Genomic DNA, 15,325 nt, shown 5'->3' on the forward strand with positions numbered 1-15,325 from the left:
CAACCTCCCAGAACTCTGCCAACAGTAAGTTCTAGACTCCCACTGCAGTCCTGGACACCCCCCCCAACTGTGGGGCTACACCGGAATGTGACGTTTCCCGTGGGAAGACCTCGCATCCCCTGCACGTGCTCATGATGGCAGGAGACGGCACACCCCGTCCTCCAGCACATGCCCCTACGATCCACTGCGTGATTAACCGCGATGATTAACCCCCAGACGAGTCACAGTATGTGTGCAAACACACTAGCCCCCAACTCCGCATATCCAGAACTGGGCCTCCGGGAGGGGCAGCCAGGAGGCCCAGGGGAGCCCAGGTGAGGCCGCTGTCCCACAGCCTATTCTTCACAGCAGAGTGTGACCTCTATCCGCCCGACATCACTAAGCAGGCCAGTGTGTGGGCACCCATAGCCCTGCTATGTTCCCAGGGGACTGCCACAAGATGAAGAGGTTTCCCTGGAGTCACCGGAGATGAGAGCAACACTGCCTTCTAACCACCTGAGCCCCACCTGTGAGCGGCCTCTCCCTGGTGGCTCCCCACACAGCCTACGCCCCACAGGCTGGTACTCTGGCCTATCACCTACCCAGGTGCCTTCTCAACATGGCACGCTGGCCGCCGTCCACCTGTAAGGGTGGGAATGAGAAGACCCACAGCATGCGCCCCTTGAGCTGCCCAAGGGAATGGTGCCTATCCGGGGTCAGGACCCCTGTCTGGCCAGCCATGGCAACTTACAGGTTTGGCCTTAGTTTCTCCAAACAAAGGAGTGGAAGAGGCAACTGCAGAGCCCCGCGGTCTCTAGACCTGACATCCTGTGCAGGCGGTTGTGGAACGGATTGAAGGAAAAAGAGCAGGCAAAGCTCCATGGACAGGGGCTTGGCACAGCATGTGAGAAACAGGGACCCAAACCCCCAGAGTTGCAACTGCTGCCCAGGGCTGACTGTCTGTCGAGGGCAGCAGCCAGCCACTCAAGGGAAAACACAACCATCAGAGGGGCCAAGGCACGGCATGGCTACCTCCTTTCCTCATCCAGCCAGGGTGATTACTTCTACACCAACTGCCTGAGACCCGCAGGCCACCCTGGGAAAGCTGGCCGCAGGCCGATTCCCGCCATCAGGAGTCCACATGCAGGAAGCAGACCCTCCATCACCAAAGCGGAAGCCGGGAAAATCCTAACGGGTTCTCAGCCCATGTTGGTTTTCCTGTTTGGACCAAGGTCCATCTCCCCATCCACAGCCCACCCTGAGAGTGAAGACCAGAGCATCACCAGGCCAGCCCTCCAGGTCCTCCCCGCGGGCCCTAAGTCCCACCAGACAGGGCAGGAGGAGCCCTGAGGGCCCCGCCCTCCTCCCTCACAGACCACAACACTGACAGAAAGCCGCTGCTGACAGCCCAGTGCAGGAGCTCACAGCTTCATCGCATTGATTGTCAAAGTAAGACAAGCTTTGTGCAGAAAGTTTGCAAAAAGTAGACAAGGCACAAATACAATGAAAATGCACCCAGGAAGGCCACCCCCCAGGAAGACCCCCCCGCCCCGGAAGACCCACACTGGTGCTTAGTGGTCTCTTCCTCTGCTTAGAGAGAGGCAGGTGCACGAGCAACGTTCTTCATGAAGTCAGGTCTCACCGAGGATGGTCCACGCCCTTTGCTGGTTTTATACCAGGACCACTCCCCCATGTCATTAACAGGTCGGGGGAAGCTGGCTGTCCATCCTGACCCCACTGTCTGAATCTTTGATGCTAATTCCCGATGTAACACTTTTAAACCAGGGTTTTCCTACGTCTCCTCACTTCTAAGCTGCGCCCCTGGGGAGACACCCCCCCTCCCCAGTGAGCTCTGAGCAGCATCCAAGGAACTGTCCAGTGCACCCCACGGCCCCCACCAGCCCTGAAGGTTGTCATCATTTTTAAAACCACGTCGTATCTGACAGATAAAACCTGATTCCAAGCCTGAGGAGGATGAGACGCAGACAAGAGGCCAGCCCCACCCAGCATGTCAGATGTGTCCAGGGTCTTACCCAGTTCCTTGGAGCCTTGGCTCTCACTGGCCAGCTCTCCCATCTTCACGAGGGCATCGAAATAGCCTTTGGCTGCATACGTCACACCTGAGAGAGAGGCAGAGGGAGCGTTACTTCCTTCACGAGGACTGACAAGACCAGCTGCAAAGACACAGCTGCCCCTGAGCCCATCAGCCCAACCCTCAGGCTCCCCATGCACACGACTCAGGTTTGGGATTCATCCCAGGCCCTGTGATATTCTTGTGGATATTCTGACCCTATTCAGGTCATGAGGGCTCCTTTTATGTGTTAAGAACCCAGTGTTCCGTTCACACCCAGCACTCCTCACTCAGTGGGGAGAGAGCTACTCCCAGTCACGTGTTATTTGGCAAGGGATGGGGAGGTTCTTTAAGTGTAGTTCCTGTGGCAAAGAAGGCATGGCTGGGCCAGAAAAGGCAACACCGGGAGGTAGAGAGCCAACTCCTTACCTGGAGAGACCCCAAAGCCAAGCTGAGAGAGAGGACTACTGTTCCCGGCTTCCTGGTCTCAGAATAAGACTCACTACTGGGAGTAGGTCGGCTAAAGTCAGGACTTATATCCAAGACACACAAAGAACCATCAAAACTTGACAGTGAGAAAACAAACAACTCAGTTACAAAACGGGCAAAAGATCTGAGCAGACCTCACCAAAGCAGATAAAAAGATGCCGACATCATACATCATCAGGGAAGTGCAAAACAACAAGGAGATTCCACTACACGCCCATTAGAATCCCAAACACTGACGCTGCCAAATGCGGGAGAGGACGTGGAGCAACAGGGAATGCAGTGGCCCCGCCACTGGGCAGTCTGGTGGATTCGTGCAAAGCTAAACACAGCCTTGCCATCTGATCCAACAATCGCCCTCCTAGGTGTTCACCCAAATGGATGGAAGCTTACGACCAGACAAAAGGCTGCACGTGAATGCCCGTGGCAGCTTTTTTCATAATTGCCAAAAACTGGAATAACTATGATGTCCCTGAATAGCTGGATAGATGAACGAACTGGTACATTCACACAGTGGAGTGTTATATGCAGGAATAAAAAGTGATGCAAGCCATGAAAAACGTGGATATTGCTACGTGAAAGACACCAGTCTGACATACTGTATGATTCCAGCCAGACGACATTCTTGACAAGGGGAAACTACACAGACAGTGAAAAGATTGTGTAGAAAGGGGCTCAGGGGAGGCGGGGGGGAGAGTTGGTGGATCACAGGGGAGTTTGAGGGCAGTGAAACTCTTCTATATGATACTATAATGGCGGACACATGACGTTATGCATTTGTCAAAACCCACAGAACTGTACAACACAGAGGGCGAACCCTAAGGTAGGCTGTGAACTCTAGTTAATAACAATGTATCAGCATTGGTTTACCAGTTGAACAAATGTATCACAGACGTGCAGGATGAAAACAACAAAAGAAACAATGTGCAGGGAGGAGGGGGCATGTGGGAACTCTCAGTACTTTCTGCACAATTTTTCTGCAAACCTAAACCTGCTCTAAAAAAAAAAAAAGTCTCTTAAAATCCTCAAACAAACCAACGAAAAGTGGACTAAAGTTGGCACTTGGTGTCGCTGGCCGTCAGGTGCGTATCACAGCACCTGAAAGGGCAAATCCTGACCTAGGTGTGGGAAACTCCCTGCTGCCCAAGTTGCGGTGCCCACTGACAGGCACAGGACATGGCCAGCGTCAGTCCAGGCCAACTCCTCAGGGGCATGCGTGACCATTCAGTACTGCTGAGGTGCCTGGCCACATGCCTGATCTGTGCACTGAGCGAACCCAACCTTCCGAGCTGGAAAGGGTGGAGCCAGCTGGAGCCGTCCGCATGCATGATCTCACAGGCCCCATGGGGGCTGATAACGGGGCACTTGATCAAGTTTTATTTGCAGTTTTGTGTTTAAGTGCACACAACTTGTTCTGCAGCCCAGGACATTTCTGGCACCTCATCCTGGGGAACGAAAGTGCTTCTGATGCCTGGGGGAGAGGGCTTCTTAAAACAAGTGGAAGAAAAACGAGGTCACAGAAGCTTGGCTCCAAGGTGAAGACTGGGGCCAGACAGCTGCCTATCCCCTGAGCGCTCAAAACAGGAAGAGAAGAAGCCTCTGGTTCTCTGTCTCCAGCACAGCCTCCCAGGGAATCTGGGCGAGAGGCGGAAAGGCCCAGAAGGAAGCCTGTGCCTCAGCGTCAGAGAGCCAGGGTGCACAAAGTAAAGAGAAGACAACAGCCTCCCCCCGCCCCCCCCCCCACCCCCACTGAAGAGGCATCAACGGCATCCTGTGGCTCCCTGTCCTGGTGTCCTGGGGCAGCTGTAACAAAGGACCACACACAGGTGGCTGACGAGGACAGAAACTGACTGTCTTACAGTTCAGGGTGTTGGCAGGGCCGTGTTCCCTCTGAAGGCTCCAGGGGAAGAGCCTTCCTTGTCTCTCCCAGCTTCTGGTAGCCCCAGGCATCCCTTGGTGTGTGGCTGCAGAGTCTCACATCCATCCTTCCTGTTTGTCTGTCTCTGTTTCTTCTCTTTTATAACACACCCCTCAGATGGGATTAGGACCTCACGTTAACTGACAACACCTTCAAAGACCCTATTTCCAAACAAGGTCACAGTTTCACAGGTACCAGTGTTAGGTCGCCAACACATTTTCTGGGGGGGCCACCATTCAATCCCCAACACTAACAAGTTTATGTTCACAGATACCAGGATTAGGACTTCAACATGTCTTTTTGCGGGTGCCATTCAATCCCCAACATTCCCTGAATGCAAAACAGTTGGGAATGGGATGTCACTCTGAGGAAGAACAATGCGCAGAGTGAAAAGAACTCCTTGACGGTAGATGTTCTGCAAATAGTCCCAGACAGTCCAAGCATCCTACCAACAGACAGCATCACAAAAGGACGCTACCACCATCCTGAAACGCTCGAGACCAATGCCGCTCTCCAGGGTTGAGCCATCCCTGCACCGTTGATTCAAGTTTATAACTCCCATCTCTACACGGCCAGAAAGCGGTGGACATTCAACAGGAGCAGATTCGTTAGGCTTGGAGAAGATGCTCGTTGTGTGCTTCTGATGGATGTGCTTCCTTTCCAAAGCACAGTTTACTTAAACCAAAAACCAGACTAGTTGCCGTCAAGTCGATTCCGACTCACGGCAACCCTGTGTGGGTCTGAGTAGAACTCTGCTCCACCGGGTTTTCAACGGCTGATTTTCCAGAAGTAGATCACCAGGGCTTTTTCCAAGGCACCTTCAGGTGGATTCTTTTTTAAAGCTTTTTTTTTTTTTAATTGTGCTTTAGGTGAAAGTTTACTGCTCAAGTTAATTTCTCATACAAAAATTTATACTCATACGGTTATGTGACACTAGTTGCAATCCCTATACTGTCACAACACACTCCCCCTTTCTACCCCGGGTTTCCCGCGTCCATCCAACCAGCTCCTGTCTCTTCCTGCCTTCTCATCCTGCCTCCAGACAGGAGCCACCCATTTAATCTCATGTACCTGCTTGAACTAAGATGCAAACTCTCGATGAGTATTATTTTATGTTTTATAGTCCAGTTTAATCTTTGTCTGAAGAGTGGGCTTCAGGAATGGTTCTAATTCTGGGTTAACAGAGTATCCGGGGGCCATGGCTTCAGGGGTTCCTCCAGTCTCAGTCAGACCATTAAGTCTGGTCTTTTTACGTGAATTTGAGTTCTGCCTCTGGGTAGATTTGAACCTCCAACCTTTCTGTTAGCAACCAAGCGCATTAACTATCTGCACCACCCAGGGACTACTAGGACCTACTAGGTCAGGCTACAAAAAAACTAGGTCAGGCTAGGACCACTTAATTTAAACCCCAACCTTGAGTTCCAAAGGACCGATGTTGAAATCCTGCCCACCTTTAGGGGCTGTGGACAAGGATCAGAGCCAGGACGCCGGGCTTGTCACCCCAGCTGCAGGAATGGCTCACATCACCAAGGGTGGGGCCGTCGCTGTAACCACAGGAGCAGATTGTCAAGCTCAGGGCCATGGCGCTGCTGGCACCCACACCTCCTCCGCTCAGCGCCTCTGCCAGGTTTGTTTCCAGGACAAAAGGCCTTCTTCCATCACAGCCCCGCCCCCGCCTGTGCCCAAGTCCATCTGCCGACGAGCTACGGCCTGTGTCCAAATCCAAGAATGCCCCTCCCCTGACCCTGAGGGGCCCAGTGCAGTCCTACCTGCCAGGGCCTTCTCGTAGTTCTTCCCCATGGCGATGAAGTTCCGGAGGCTGGGGTTGAACTGCTCCATGATGGTCTGTGGAGAGACATAGAGAGACAGCGTCAATGCGCAGGTGGCCGCCCAGTGACGCCAGGAGGGTCCGCGCAGCGACCAGGAAACCCAAAGATGGCAGCATCCCCTGCGATTAAGACCACGCAGCCTGCTGTCAGACTCCTTGAGTTTAAACCCCAGCTCTGCTCCTTACTGAAGGCAAATTACTTCCTAAGCTCAGTGTTCACATCTGCACAATGGGGACAGCAACAGGACCCGCAGAGGGAGGCCTGCGGGTTAAACAAGCGGATGCACGTCGCACACGTGGGACGATGCCTCACATATAACCTGCTCTGAAGTGCGGCCACCAGGGAGCTGTTACCCCACCCGGCAGGCTGAGTCAGCGACTCAACCCCCACTGGCCACACAGATGGCCCAGTGCCACCCAACGTCCCCCTCCCTTGAGAATCTTTACACACCAATTACCAAACCTGGGCTCTGATTAGAGAGACCCACGGCCTGATTTGCAAACACTGGCTATGAGCAATCCAGCCGACTCCGATCCACACGCTAGACGGGCTGGCGTCCGGTGCCAAGATCAGCAGATCTCAGACGAAGAAATTAGATTTTCATGGCGAAGGCCAAATGCATGTTTTAATTACAAGGCATCAGAGCAGGCAACACTGAGAGCAGCCAAACGAGAATTCTCCCGGCAGGAGTGGCACTGGCTGTCAGCAGAGCCCCACGCCAGCCGAGAACCGGGAGGAAGCACAGAGACCTGGCTCTACCACATTCTAAGTCCTCAGTGATTTTATCCCATGCCTCTGCTGGGCTTTCCTGGGGTGAGGGAGATGGGCAGGAGACATGTCTCGCCCTGCCACAGAGGGGGTCCCCAAGGCTTGTCTGACGGGTGCCCTCACCCTAGGCCCGTCTGTTGGCCTGGCTGGCAGCCACCCCAGGCCCAGTGACATGCTCTCTGCTCCTCACCCTCAGTCTGCAGCATCTACAGTGACATGCGCCCCCTCTGCGGCCTGGCTACCGGAAACCCACTACCTAGCACATGCTCCAGCGCCTGCCTGCAGGGAGTCCTGCTCTGACCACGCTTCAGCTCAGGCCTAGCGAGAAGCCACCAGCCCCTTACCACCTCAGACACTCAGCTCCTCCATGGTGTGAACTCACAGCCCCTGGCCCTCACCCGGGCTGGGCGCCTGAGCAAGGTGAAGCCCCCAGCCTCACCCTGGGCAGCAATCCCTCCCTCCTGGCTCAACAGAGGTTCTGGACTGCACTGTGCGTGAGACCAGAGCTGACACAGTCTGGGGTGGGTGTGAGCCAACGGGATGAAGGCCCTGTCTGGCCCAGAACGTATGGAGTCTATGGGTGCCTCAGGGTCATACACATAGGCGTGGGGGAGGCCTCTAGGAGCCGGCGACGCGTGCCTGGGAGTTACCCATGTAGACGAGCAAACGCCCCCATACTGGAGGAACTCATGGCAGCGTTGCCCGGTCTCCCTTCCAGACCTGTGGACGGTTGTGAAGTGGTTGAGAGACACAAAAGGGGTTTGTGTTATTTGAATGAATCAGAGCACAAGTGGGACAACCCCAGTGAGGGCAGGGCAGTTCCTGATTCTGGGGTTGCAGGTGTGTGCGTGTGAGTTAATGTATGAGTGTGCATCTATATGCATGTAGTATGTGTGCACACGAGTGTGTGTGCATGTGTACATGTGTGAGCTCATACGTGTGTGTACGCATGTTTATTCTGTAAGTGTGTATACGTGCATACCTGCATGTGTGTTAGTGTGCACCTGTACATGCATGTACGTGTGCGTATGAGTGTATGTATGTGTATGTGTACACGTGTCTACCTGTGTGGGTATGCACGTGCAGGTGTATATGCATGTATGTGAGTGTATACATGTGTGTGAACACATGCATAGGTGTGTGTGAACAAGTGTATAGGTGTGTATGAGTGTGTATACGTGTGTACAAGTGTGTATGTACATGTATAAGTGTATGTACGTATGTGTATGCATATACAGGTGTATATGCGTGTGTGTGTACACATAGGTGCTCACGTACATGTGTATATGGGTATGTACGTGTATAGGTTATGTACACGTCCATGCACATATATAGATGCATACGCATGTGTGTGCACGCACAGGAGCTCATGTACAGGTGTACATGTGTGCGTACGTGTGTGTATGCATACATGAGCACAGAGTTGCAGCATGGATGCACTTCTTACTGTGAGGAAGGGGCACAAGGTCTGGGATCGCCGACCTGGAGGGTGGCTGTGCCCCAGAGTGAGCATGCTGCCCTGGCAGGTGCTGGGAATCACATGGCCCCAAGCCCCCGAACAGGGCCCCCCATGAAGGCTCCGGCCCACCACCCAGCATTGCCCATGGCAGGGCAGCACTCAGCCTGACCGCTGCTCCCTAACTAGGCCCAGGTTTCCATCCACGGCCTGTCCAGCCTCCCCCCATGCCCACAGCAGGCACAGGCATCGGGGACGGGGGGTTTGTGGGCCAGGACAGCTGTGGGGCAGGACAGCAGGGTCAGGCAGAGCCACCTAGGTGAGCCCCTCCTATAGGGGAGGGGAGGCCTGCTTCCCCCACCGAGCTGAGCAGGGTACCACCTTGACACCCCCACGCTCCCTTCCATAACCTGCCTGGGGCAGAAGGGGGCTCTGCGAGTCTCAAAGGGAAGGGAGGGTTTCGTTATCAGCACTAGAGGGCTATGGAAACAGAGAAACCAAGGCTGGGAGGAAACAAACTTCGATACAGAGGCGGAGTGACGCCCTGCATGCTGGGGTAAAGCATGGGGGCCCCCAGGGCCATCCTAACCCTGGGTTGGCCTTGGGCTCCCAGAGAGCCAAGCACATGGGAAGCCTCCTTTCTCCCCCAGGCCTGCCCCACCTGCCTGCACAGACAGGTGACAGTGTAAGCAACCACCGCACCTTCCTGCAACCCTAAGCTGTGACACACGGATGACAAGCCCACGCCTGCTGGAATCTCACTGTGCACACGGTGAGGCCTGTGTGGCTCGGGCAGCCTTTGTGGGCCAAGCACTATATTTAGCACGGGCACCCTCATTTACTCATTTGTCCATTCAGTATTCATTAGGGAGTGCCTCTCATGGGCCAGGCACAGTGCTAGGGCATGGGGGGCCTGTTGGGGGCTCTCTGGCGCCAGTAGGGAATTCCCCCACAGGAGCAGGTGGAGAGGGGGTCTGCCCCATCAAGGGTCACAGCCCAGGCACATTATAGAAGTGCCCTGCTGCTGGGACATTCACAAAGCTGGGTGTCCGTGTCCCTACTGGGCCACAGTGGGATCCAGGCATCCACTGTGTGTCCATAGCAGAGATCAGGCCAGGCCATCCCTACACCAGCTCCCCAAAGACTCCTGACCACCTACTTCTACCAGAGCGAGTAGGGGGCCGAGTACCCCAGCCACCATCAGGATACAGGTGAGCCGGCAAGCCTGGGGGAAGTTGGCCAAGCCCTGGGCAGCCCATTCTGCCCAGCGTGCTCCAGCCTTGGACATTCTCAGCTTGGCCAGGCCAGAGATGGCGGCCATTCTGGCCTACTTCCACCGGGGCCTGCCAGGCCAGTGAGGACAAAGGGCGGTGGAGCCCCCTCCCCCTGGCTTGGAGAACAAAGGGAGTCCAGGCGGCATGTTTGTGGAGGAACTATGCCAAAGGACTTTGCTCCAGGGCCCGGGAAGGTGTCCAGGGCCATGTGTGCCAGCTCAGGAACACAGGTCACCCTCAGCTCTCCGTCCTCCTCAGGGGCCCCTCTCTAGAACTTTCCCAGCAGGGCTGCTGCACATACAGAAGGCAAAGTTCCTGGGCTGACAGAGGGGAGTGGCCAGGCCTACAATCCACAGAGAAAGGGTGGGGGCATACGCCTGTGTCTGGTGTGTGAGCAACCAGGACACCCAGCTCAATGCAGAGCAGGAAATCGTGCCTCACCTGGCTGCAGGGGACGGGGAGACTTCACACACCTGTCATACTGACTGCCACGCCACTCACCCTTGACTTTGTATCTCATCATATAGGCTGAGGCCAGGAGGTCAGAGCTGCCCCCTCGGCCCTGGGGGGCCCAGGCTCCACCCTCTGACGAGGGCCCTGTCCACTCTAGCCTCCTATCAGTTGGGGACCCTAGGCTGAGGACCAGGCTCACAGTGCCAGTGGGCTGGGGGTGGGGGAGGTGGACTACCTGCCAGAGCCAGGAAGCCTGGCTCTCACCCCAGCTCTGTGAGACCCTTCCAGCAGGTCACTGTGTCTGGGAGTGGAAGGTTCTGTCCCCTCCAACAGCTGGGGCATTTGTCCTTGGGGACACTTTGGTAGGGAACATGGCTTCCTATGCAGCGAGTGCTGGGGAGGGCTTCCTGGAGGAGGCAGCTCTTTACTTCTTTAGAATCAAAGAGAAGGTAAGAGCCAGGTTCCACATTAGAAACTGAGTGGAGGCTTCCAGAAGGAAACGGTTGAGGTGGAAGGGGAATCAAGGATGGGAGTGTGAAGGCCAGGACCCTGCAGGCAGGCTCCCGAGAGAGGAACACCAAGCAGAGCTCACTGTACAGGTCACACTTTAGCATGTCAGTCTCTCTGCTGGCCACTCAGGTGCCCCTAGCCAGCCCCGGCGGTGGGGCGGAGGGGGGGTAGCCCCGCCCTGTGCAGGAGACCCCATGGGCACACAGGAGGCCCCGACGGCACACAGGACACTTTGCGGGCACACAGGACCTCAGGGAAAAAGCATGTGTGGAAAAGCATGTGCTTCCAGCCAAGCACTGGGGAAAAGGCACCTGGCAGGGAGGGGCTGACCCAGAACAGAGTTCCCGAGTGGGAGTGGCCGGTAAGGGCCAGAGGGAGGGGCTTGAGGGGCCAGCGGGGGTCAGGGTGGGAGAGGCCTAAGGCAGGAGTCACAGCAGAGTGGACCCCCAAGGCTCTGACACTGTGCTCAGACCTGACACCGGGCAGCTCCTTCCTACCACCTGGATACTCCTGGCCAGGGGACTGCCTGCAGCTGGCAGCTATGGCGACTGGCCCCACTGGCGTGATGCCCTGCACCATGGGCTCGACCAGAATAAAAGGTGAATTTAAGTGCCACCAACTCCAACGCCTTGTCTGGACCCACTGTATTGAGAGCCAGACTCCCGCATGCTCTGTGCCACGCACAGGTGGGGAAGACCGGCTACTTCACACCTGGAGCCCAAGCTCCCAGCCCCGATGCCCCGAGGGAGCCCCCTCCCCAGCTCTCCAGCACTATTTACAAGCCCAGGCTGGGGCGCAGGTGGGACACATGGAGATGGTGGACACAGGCTTCTTCTGCCACTGAACACCAAGAAGTGCCTGGACCAAGGCTGAGGCCTGGGTGCCTGCTCACCAGGTCCAGAGCACCACCATTCCCTGGCGCAGGCCACAGCTCCACCGAGCTGGACATCGCTTCCTGCTGGATACCTCTCCCTGCCTGATGAGGGCCAGCCAGCGGGAGTGCTGGGCTGCACCACAGGGACGCTTCCCTCCTGTGCCCAGAGCTCCACCTGGCCCACCCCAACTTCCAGGCAAGCTCAGCACCTTGCCCTGCATCACGCCTGCCACCTGGGCCTGCCACGGAGTGGACCACACAACCAGGCAGTGGGAGAGGGGTGTCTGGCCTGCACCAGGGAGGTGCCTCCCAACTGCTTTTGTCTGTGGCTGGAGCTAAGCCTGAACCTACCCCCCATAACCTAGGGCTCCTATGATGATATCACAGTGTGGTCCCAGAAAGCCTCACGTTGTCACAGACAAGGCTGCATGTGGCTGAGGTCGCGGGGGACAAACCCTTGTTGCACGATCAGCCTGAAGTGGACAGGTCACCGCATGATGACCAACAGCACCCTGCATACCCGGTGCCCTCGGCCATGCCAGCTGACCGTGCCTCTGCCGTGGGTGGAGCCCCACTGCACACTTGGTCACTCCACTTCTGGTGTGGGGAACCCCAGCCTGACACTGCCTGGCCAACTGTATCATCCCAGGTGCTGACCCATCCTCTTCCCATTTCGCAGGCTGGAGTCCCTGCAGGCAGGGAAGCCCCCGGGATAGATGAGTGAGCAGGGTCAGGCCTGGCACTCTGAGGGGCTCACCTTGTACCCCCTCATGGTAGGCAGGATGTGCTAACCTGAGAGACTGTCACACTAGCAGGACACCCCAGAAGTCACACGCACAACCCCTCCACTCGCCAAAGAAGCACAAATAACAGCTACTGCTTACCCGTGGCTGTCCCTGTGCCGGGGAACATCCCGGGTCCCGTGAGAAACCAGCACAGACACCGAATAACCTGCCCCAAGCCTGTGGGTTCCCAATGGTTCTCAACGTCAGGCTCAAAGCCCAGCTCAGCCACGCACCAGCACGAAGACACCACATCGCGAGACGCCTGGGCAGCGGGGACCCAGCACTGCCTTGAGCAGTGGAGGAAGGACAGGTGAGGCCAGGCACATAGGATCCCAGGTAGGGCTGTACTAGCATGCTCTCGAGGTCACTGGCCACCACGCTGAGTTCCCAAAGGCTGACGGCCACCCTCAATGTAAAGCTGGGTGTGAAGGACCAGCCAAGCCCTGACACCCAATGTCACGGCCACCTCCCCAGGCAGGGCTGCAGCAAGGACACCCAAGGTGGGGACTTCTGCCGCCAGGGTGATCACAGCCCCTGGCTCTGAGGAACACTGCAGGCAGCCACCAGCCCTGGGGTCCAGCCCAGGTCCCCAAGACGCACCTTCCAGGGGAGGGGCAGGGGACAAGACAGGGAGATGTGGAACCCAGGCCTCCTCTGCCCCCACATTCCAAGGACAAGCCCTAAACACCTATACGGGCCCCCAGGCCATGCAGGACCATCACACCAGCATTGGGTGGGGGGCAGGGAGTTTCCTGAGGCTCTCGGTGACAGGCGCTAGCCTTGGGCAGAGGCAGCCCAACTAGCCCCCCAGCTCAGGGGCAGGTCCTGGGAACCTCCCCCCCTCCCATGCTTCTCCCTAAACCCCTGATGCTCCCCCCAGCACCCTCCACCTTAACCTCTCCCCACACTCCCTATCCCGAACATCCTTCTCCATGCCTCCCCCCAGCACCCTGACACAGAGCGGCCACTAGCTCAGAGCCAGACCAGAAAGTGAAGTCATTTTACTTCGCTCAGATTTGACTTACGACTTTTTAAAAACCTGTCTAATTCCAAAACAGCTGTCCCAATAAGCATCAAGCAAAAACTCCAAACAGGAAGAAAGCCTCTGCTTTGACTGCACGTTTCCCCATTCCAGAGGTTCATCCACTCACGGGGTCTTACGCTGGGCAGACGGGCTTCACAGAGCAGACTACGCTCAGCACTGCGTACAGAATGTCACACACTCCACCCCACGAGGGCAAGGACGGGGCCCTCGGGGCTGGGGACTCAGGGACGGGTCCCTGCCCCAACAGCCCTGGGGTGGAAGGACGCCTTCAGGCCCACTCCGTGATGTAGGGACGAGGCTTGGGCACACAGCGTGTTGCTGCTGTTGCTGGCTGGCGTGAAGTGGCCCAACTCACGGCAACCCCATGCCCAAGGGAACAAAGCGCTGCCTGGTCCTGCCCCAACCCCGTGATCAGTTTCAGACTGGACTGCTGCAATCCATAGAGTTTTCACTGGTCCATTTTTGGAAGGAGATTCCAGATCTATCTTCCTAGTCCACTTCACTCTGGAAGGTCTGCTAAAACCTGTTCGGCATCACAGCAACACGTAAGCCTCCACTGACAGACAGGTGCTGGATACGCATGAGGTGCAATGGACAAGAATCGAACCCGGGTCTCTAAGCCACCACTGTCCCCATTACACAGCAAGCGCAGACAGCAGACTACCTGTCCTCCCTCCCTCCCTGCAGCCCAGCAGGAGCCCTGAAGACCAGACCTGCCTTTCTGAGGCAGGGTGCTGCTGAACCTGGACCAGGCAGGTAGGGGACAAGAGGCCCAACTCAGGGAGCCTGGCAGGGAAGCAAAGCACCAGCCACAGACACAGGTGGAGGGACTTGCAGCAACAATAGCCCCTGACCTGCCCAGAAGCACCTGAGCCCAGGCTGTGACCCCGCCCACCTATCCACCTGAGGATTCCAACCAAGGTCACTTTTGCAATCAGCTTGGGCCCCACCTTCCACCCTCTCCACGGCCACCCCAGTGACCCCCACACCACAGGTCCAATTGTCATCTTGGGCCTTCTGGTCCACTGGGTGCAGATGCAAATGCTGAGAGCCCCTAAGCACATGGCAGGACAAACTGCTTCCCCGGCCAACCAGCCAGCCAGCCCAGGTCCCCAGTGTCCCCTTCCTGCCCTTGGGCCTGGGACACAGAGCTCTGTCTGCTTGGAGACACCGGCTGCCATGCCTCAGGTGTGCCCACAGCCAGAGCCTGACACAACGTCAATGGGACAACAACCCAGCGCTTTCTCCAGAGGCCAGACACAGTCATCATTCACCTCAAACTGCCCACCAGTCCCTTGTCACAGGTTGGTCACTGTCCCAGGTCTGGGAGCCCATCAGGGAGAACAGATTGGGTCCCACGTCACCTCACCTTGCGCTCTGGGGAAAGCAGGGTTCACTCGGGAATACATCGCGTGTGGACTGCAGGATTCCCCGTCCACACACGCCTCGGACACCCACTGGGCTGGCCCCTGCCCCTGGCCTCTGCGATCACCACCTTGCAGCTGTACAGGCCCAATGAGGGCACATGAATCAGCGCGAGGGAGGCAGGAGCACGTTGGTGGAGGTGCCAGTGCGTCCGCGCTCTGTAATTACGATGGGATGTGGGCAGCTGATTGTAGTGCGGTGCTAAGGGGGAGGCTGGCTGCTGCCGCAGCAAGCACAGTGTTTTCAGGGAGTACAGGCTCCCTGCAAGCAGGATGGGGCTTCCTGATCCCAGGCCCTGTGGAATGAGAAGGCAATACAAGACCCAGATACCTGGAGCCAAGGGAAATCCAGAGCCAGCCCACCTGCAGCCACCCTTGTACCTATCAACTGCTCAGGTTCCCCCCCTCACCTGACAGTGACAACCCCAGGCGGCGCCAGCTCAGGGCAGCAGG

General features: G+C 56.8%; 1 protein-coding gene across 4 annotated transcripts in view; it reads right to left on the bottom strand.

The window, feature by feature from the left end:
- Positions 1-15,325, bottom strand: part of BAIAP2 (BAR/IMD domain containing adaptor protein 2) — a 69,445-nt gene that overhangs the window by 49,495 nt on the left and 4,625 nt on the right. For all 4 annotated transcript variants that reach the window (XR_010318265.1, XM_064270584.1, XM_064270586.1 and 1 more), the window contains exons 2-3: positions 6,224-6,299; positions 2,013-2,099 (exon numbers count right to left, since the gene is read on the bottom strand). Coding sequence is in view for 3 of the 4 variants with exons in the window: in XM_064270584.1 (XP_064126654.1) it covers positions 2,013-2,099; positions 6,224-6,299 (163 nt within the window). In the remaining variant the exon portion in view is untranslated. The remainder of the gene's footprint in view (positions 1-2,012; positions 2,100-6,223; positions 6,300-15,325) is intronic.

Source organism: Loxodonta africana, chromosome 18 (assembly GCF_030014295.1).
Source record: "Loxodonta africana isolate mLoxAfr1 chromosome 18, mLoxAfr1.hap2, whole genome shotgun sequence".
In the NCBI taxonomy this organism is placed as follows: domain Eukaryota; kingdom Metazoa; phylum Chordata; class Mammalia; order Proboscidea; family Elephantidae; genus Loxodonta; species Loxodonta africana.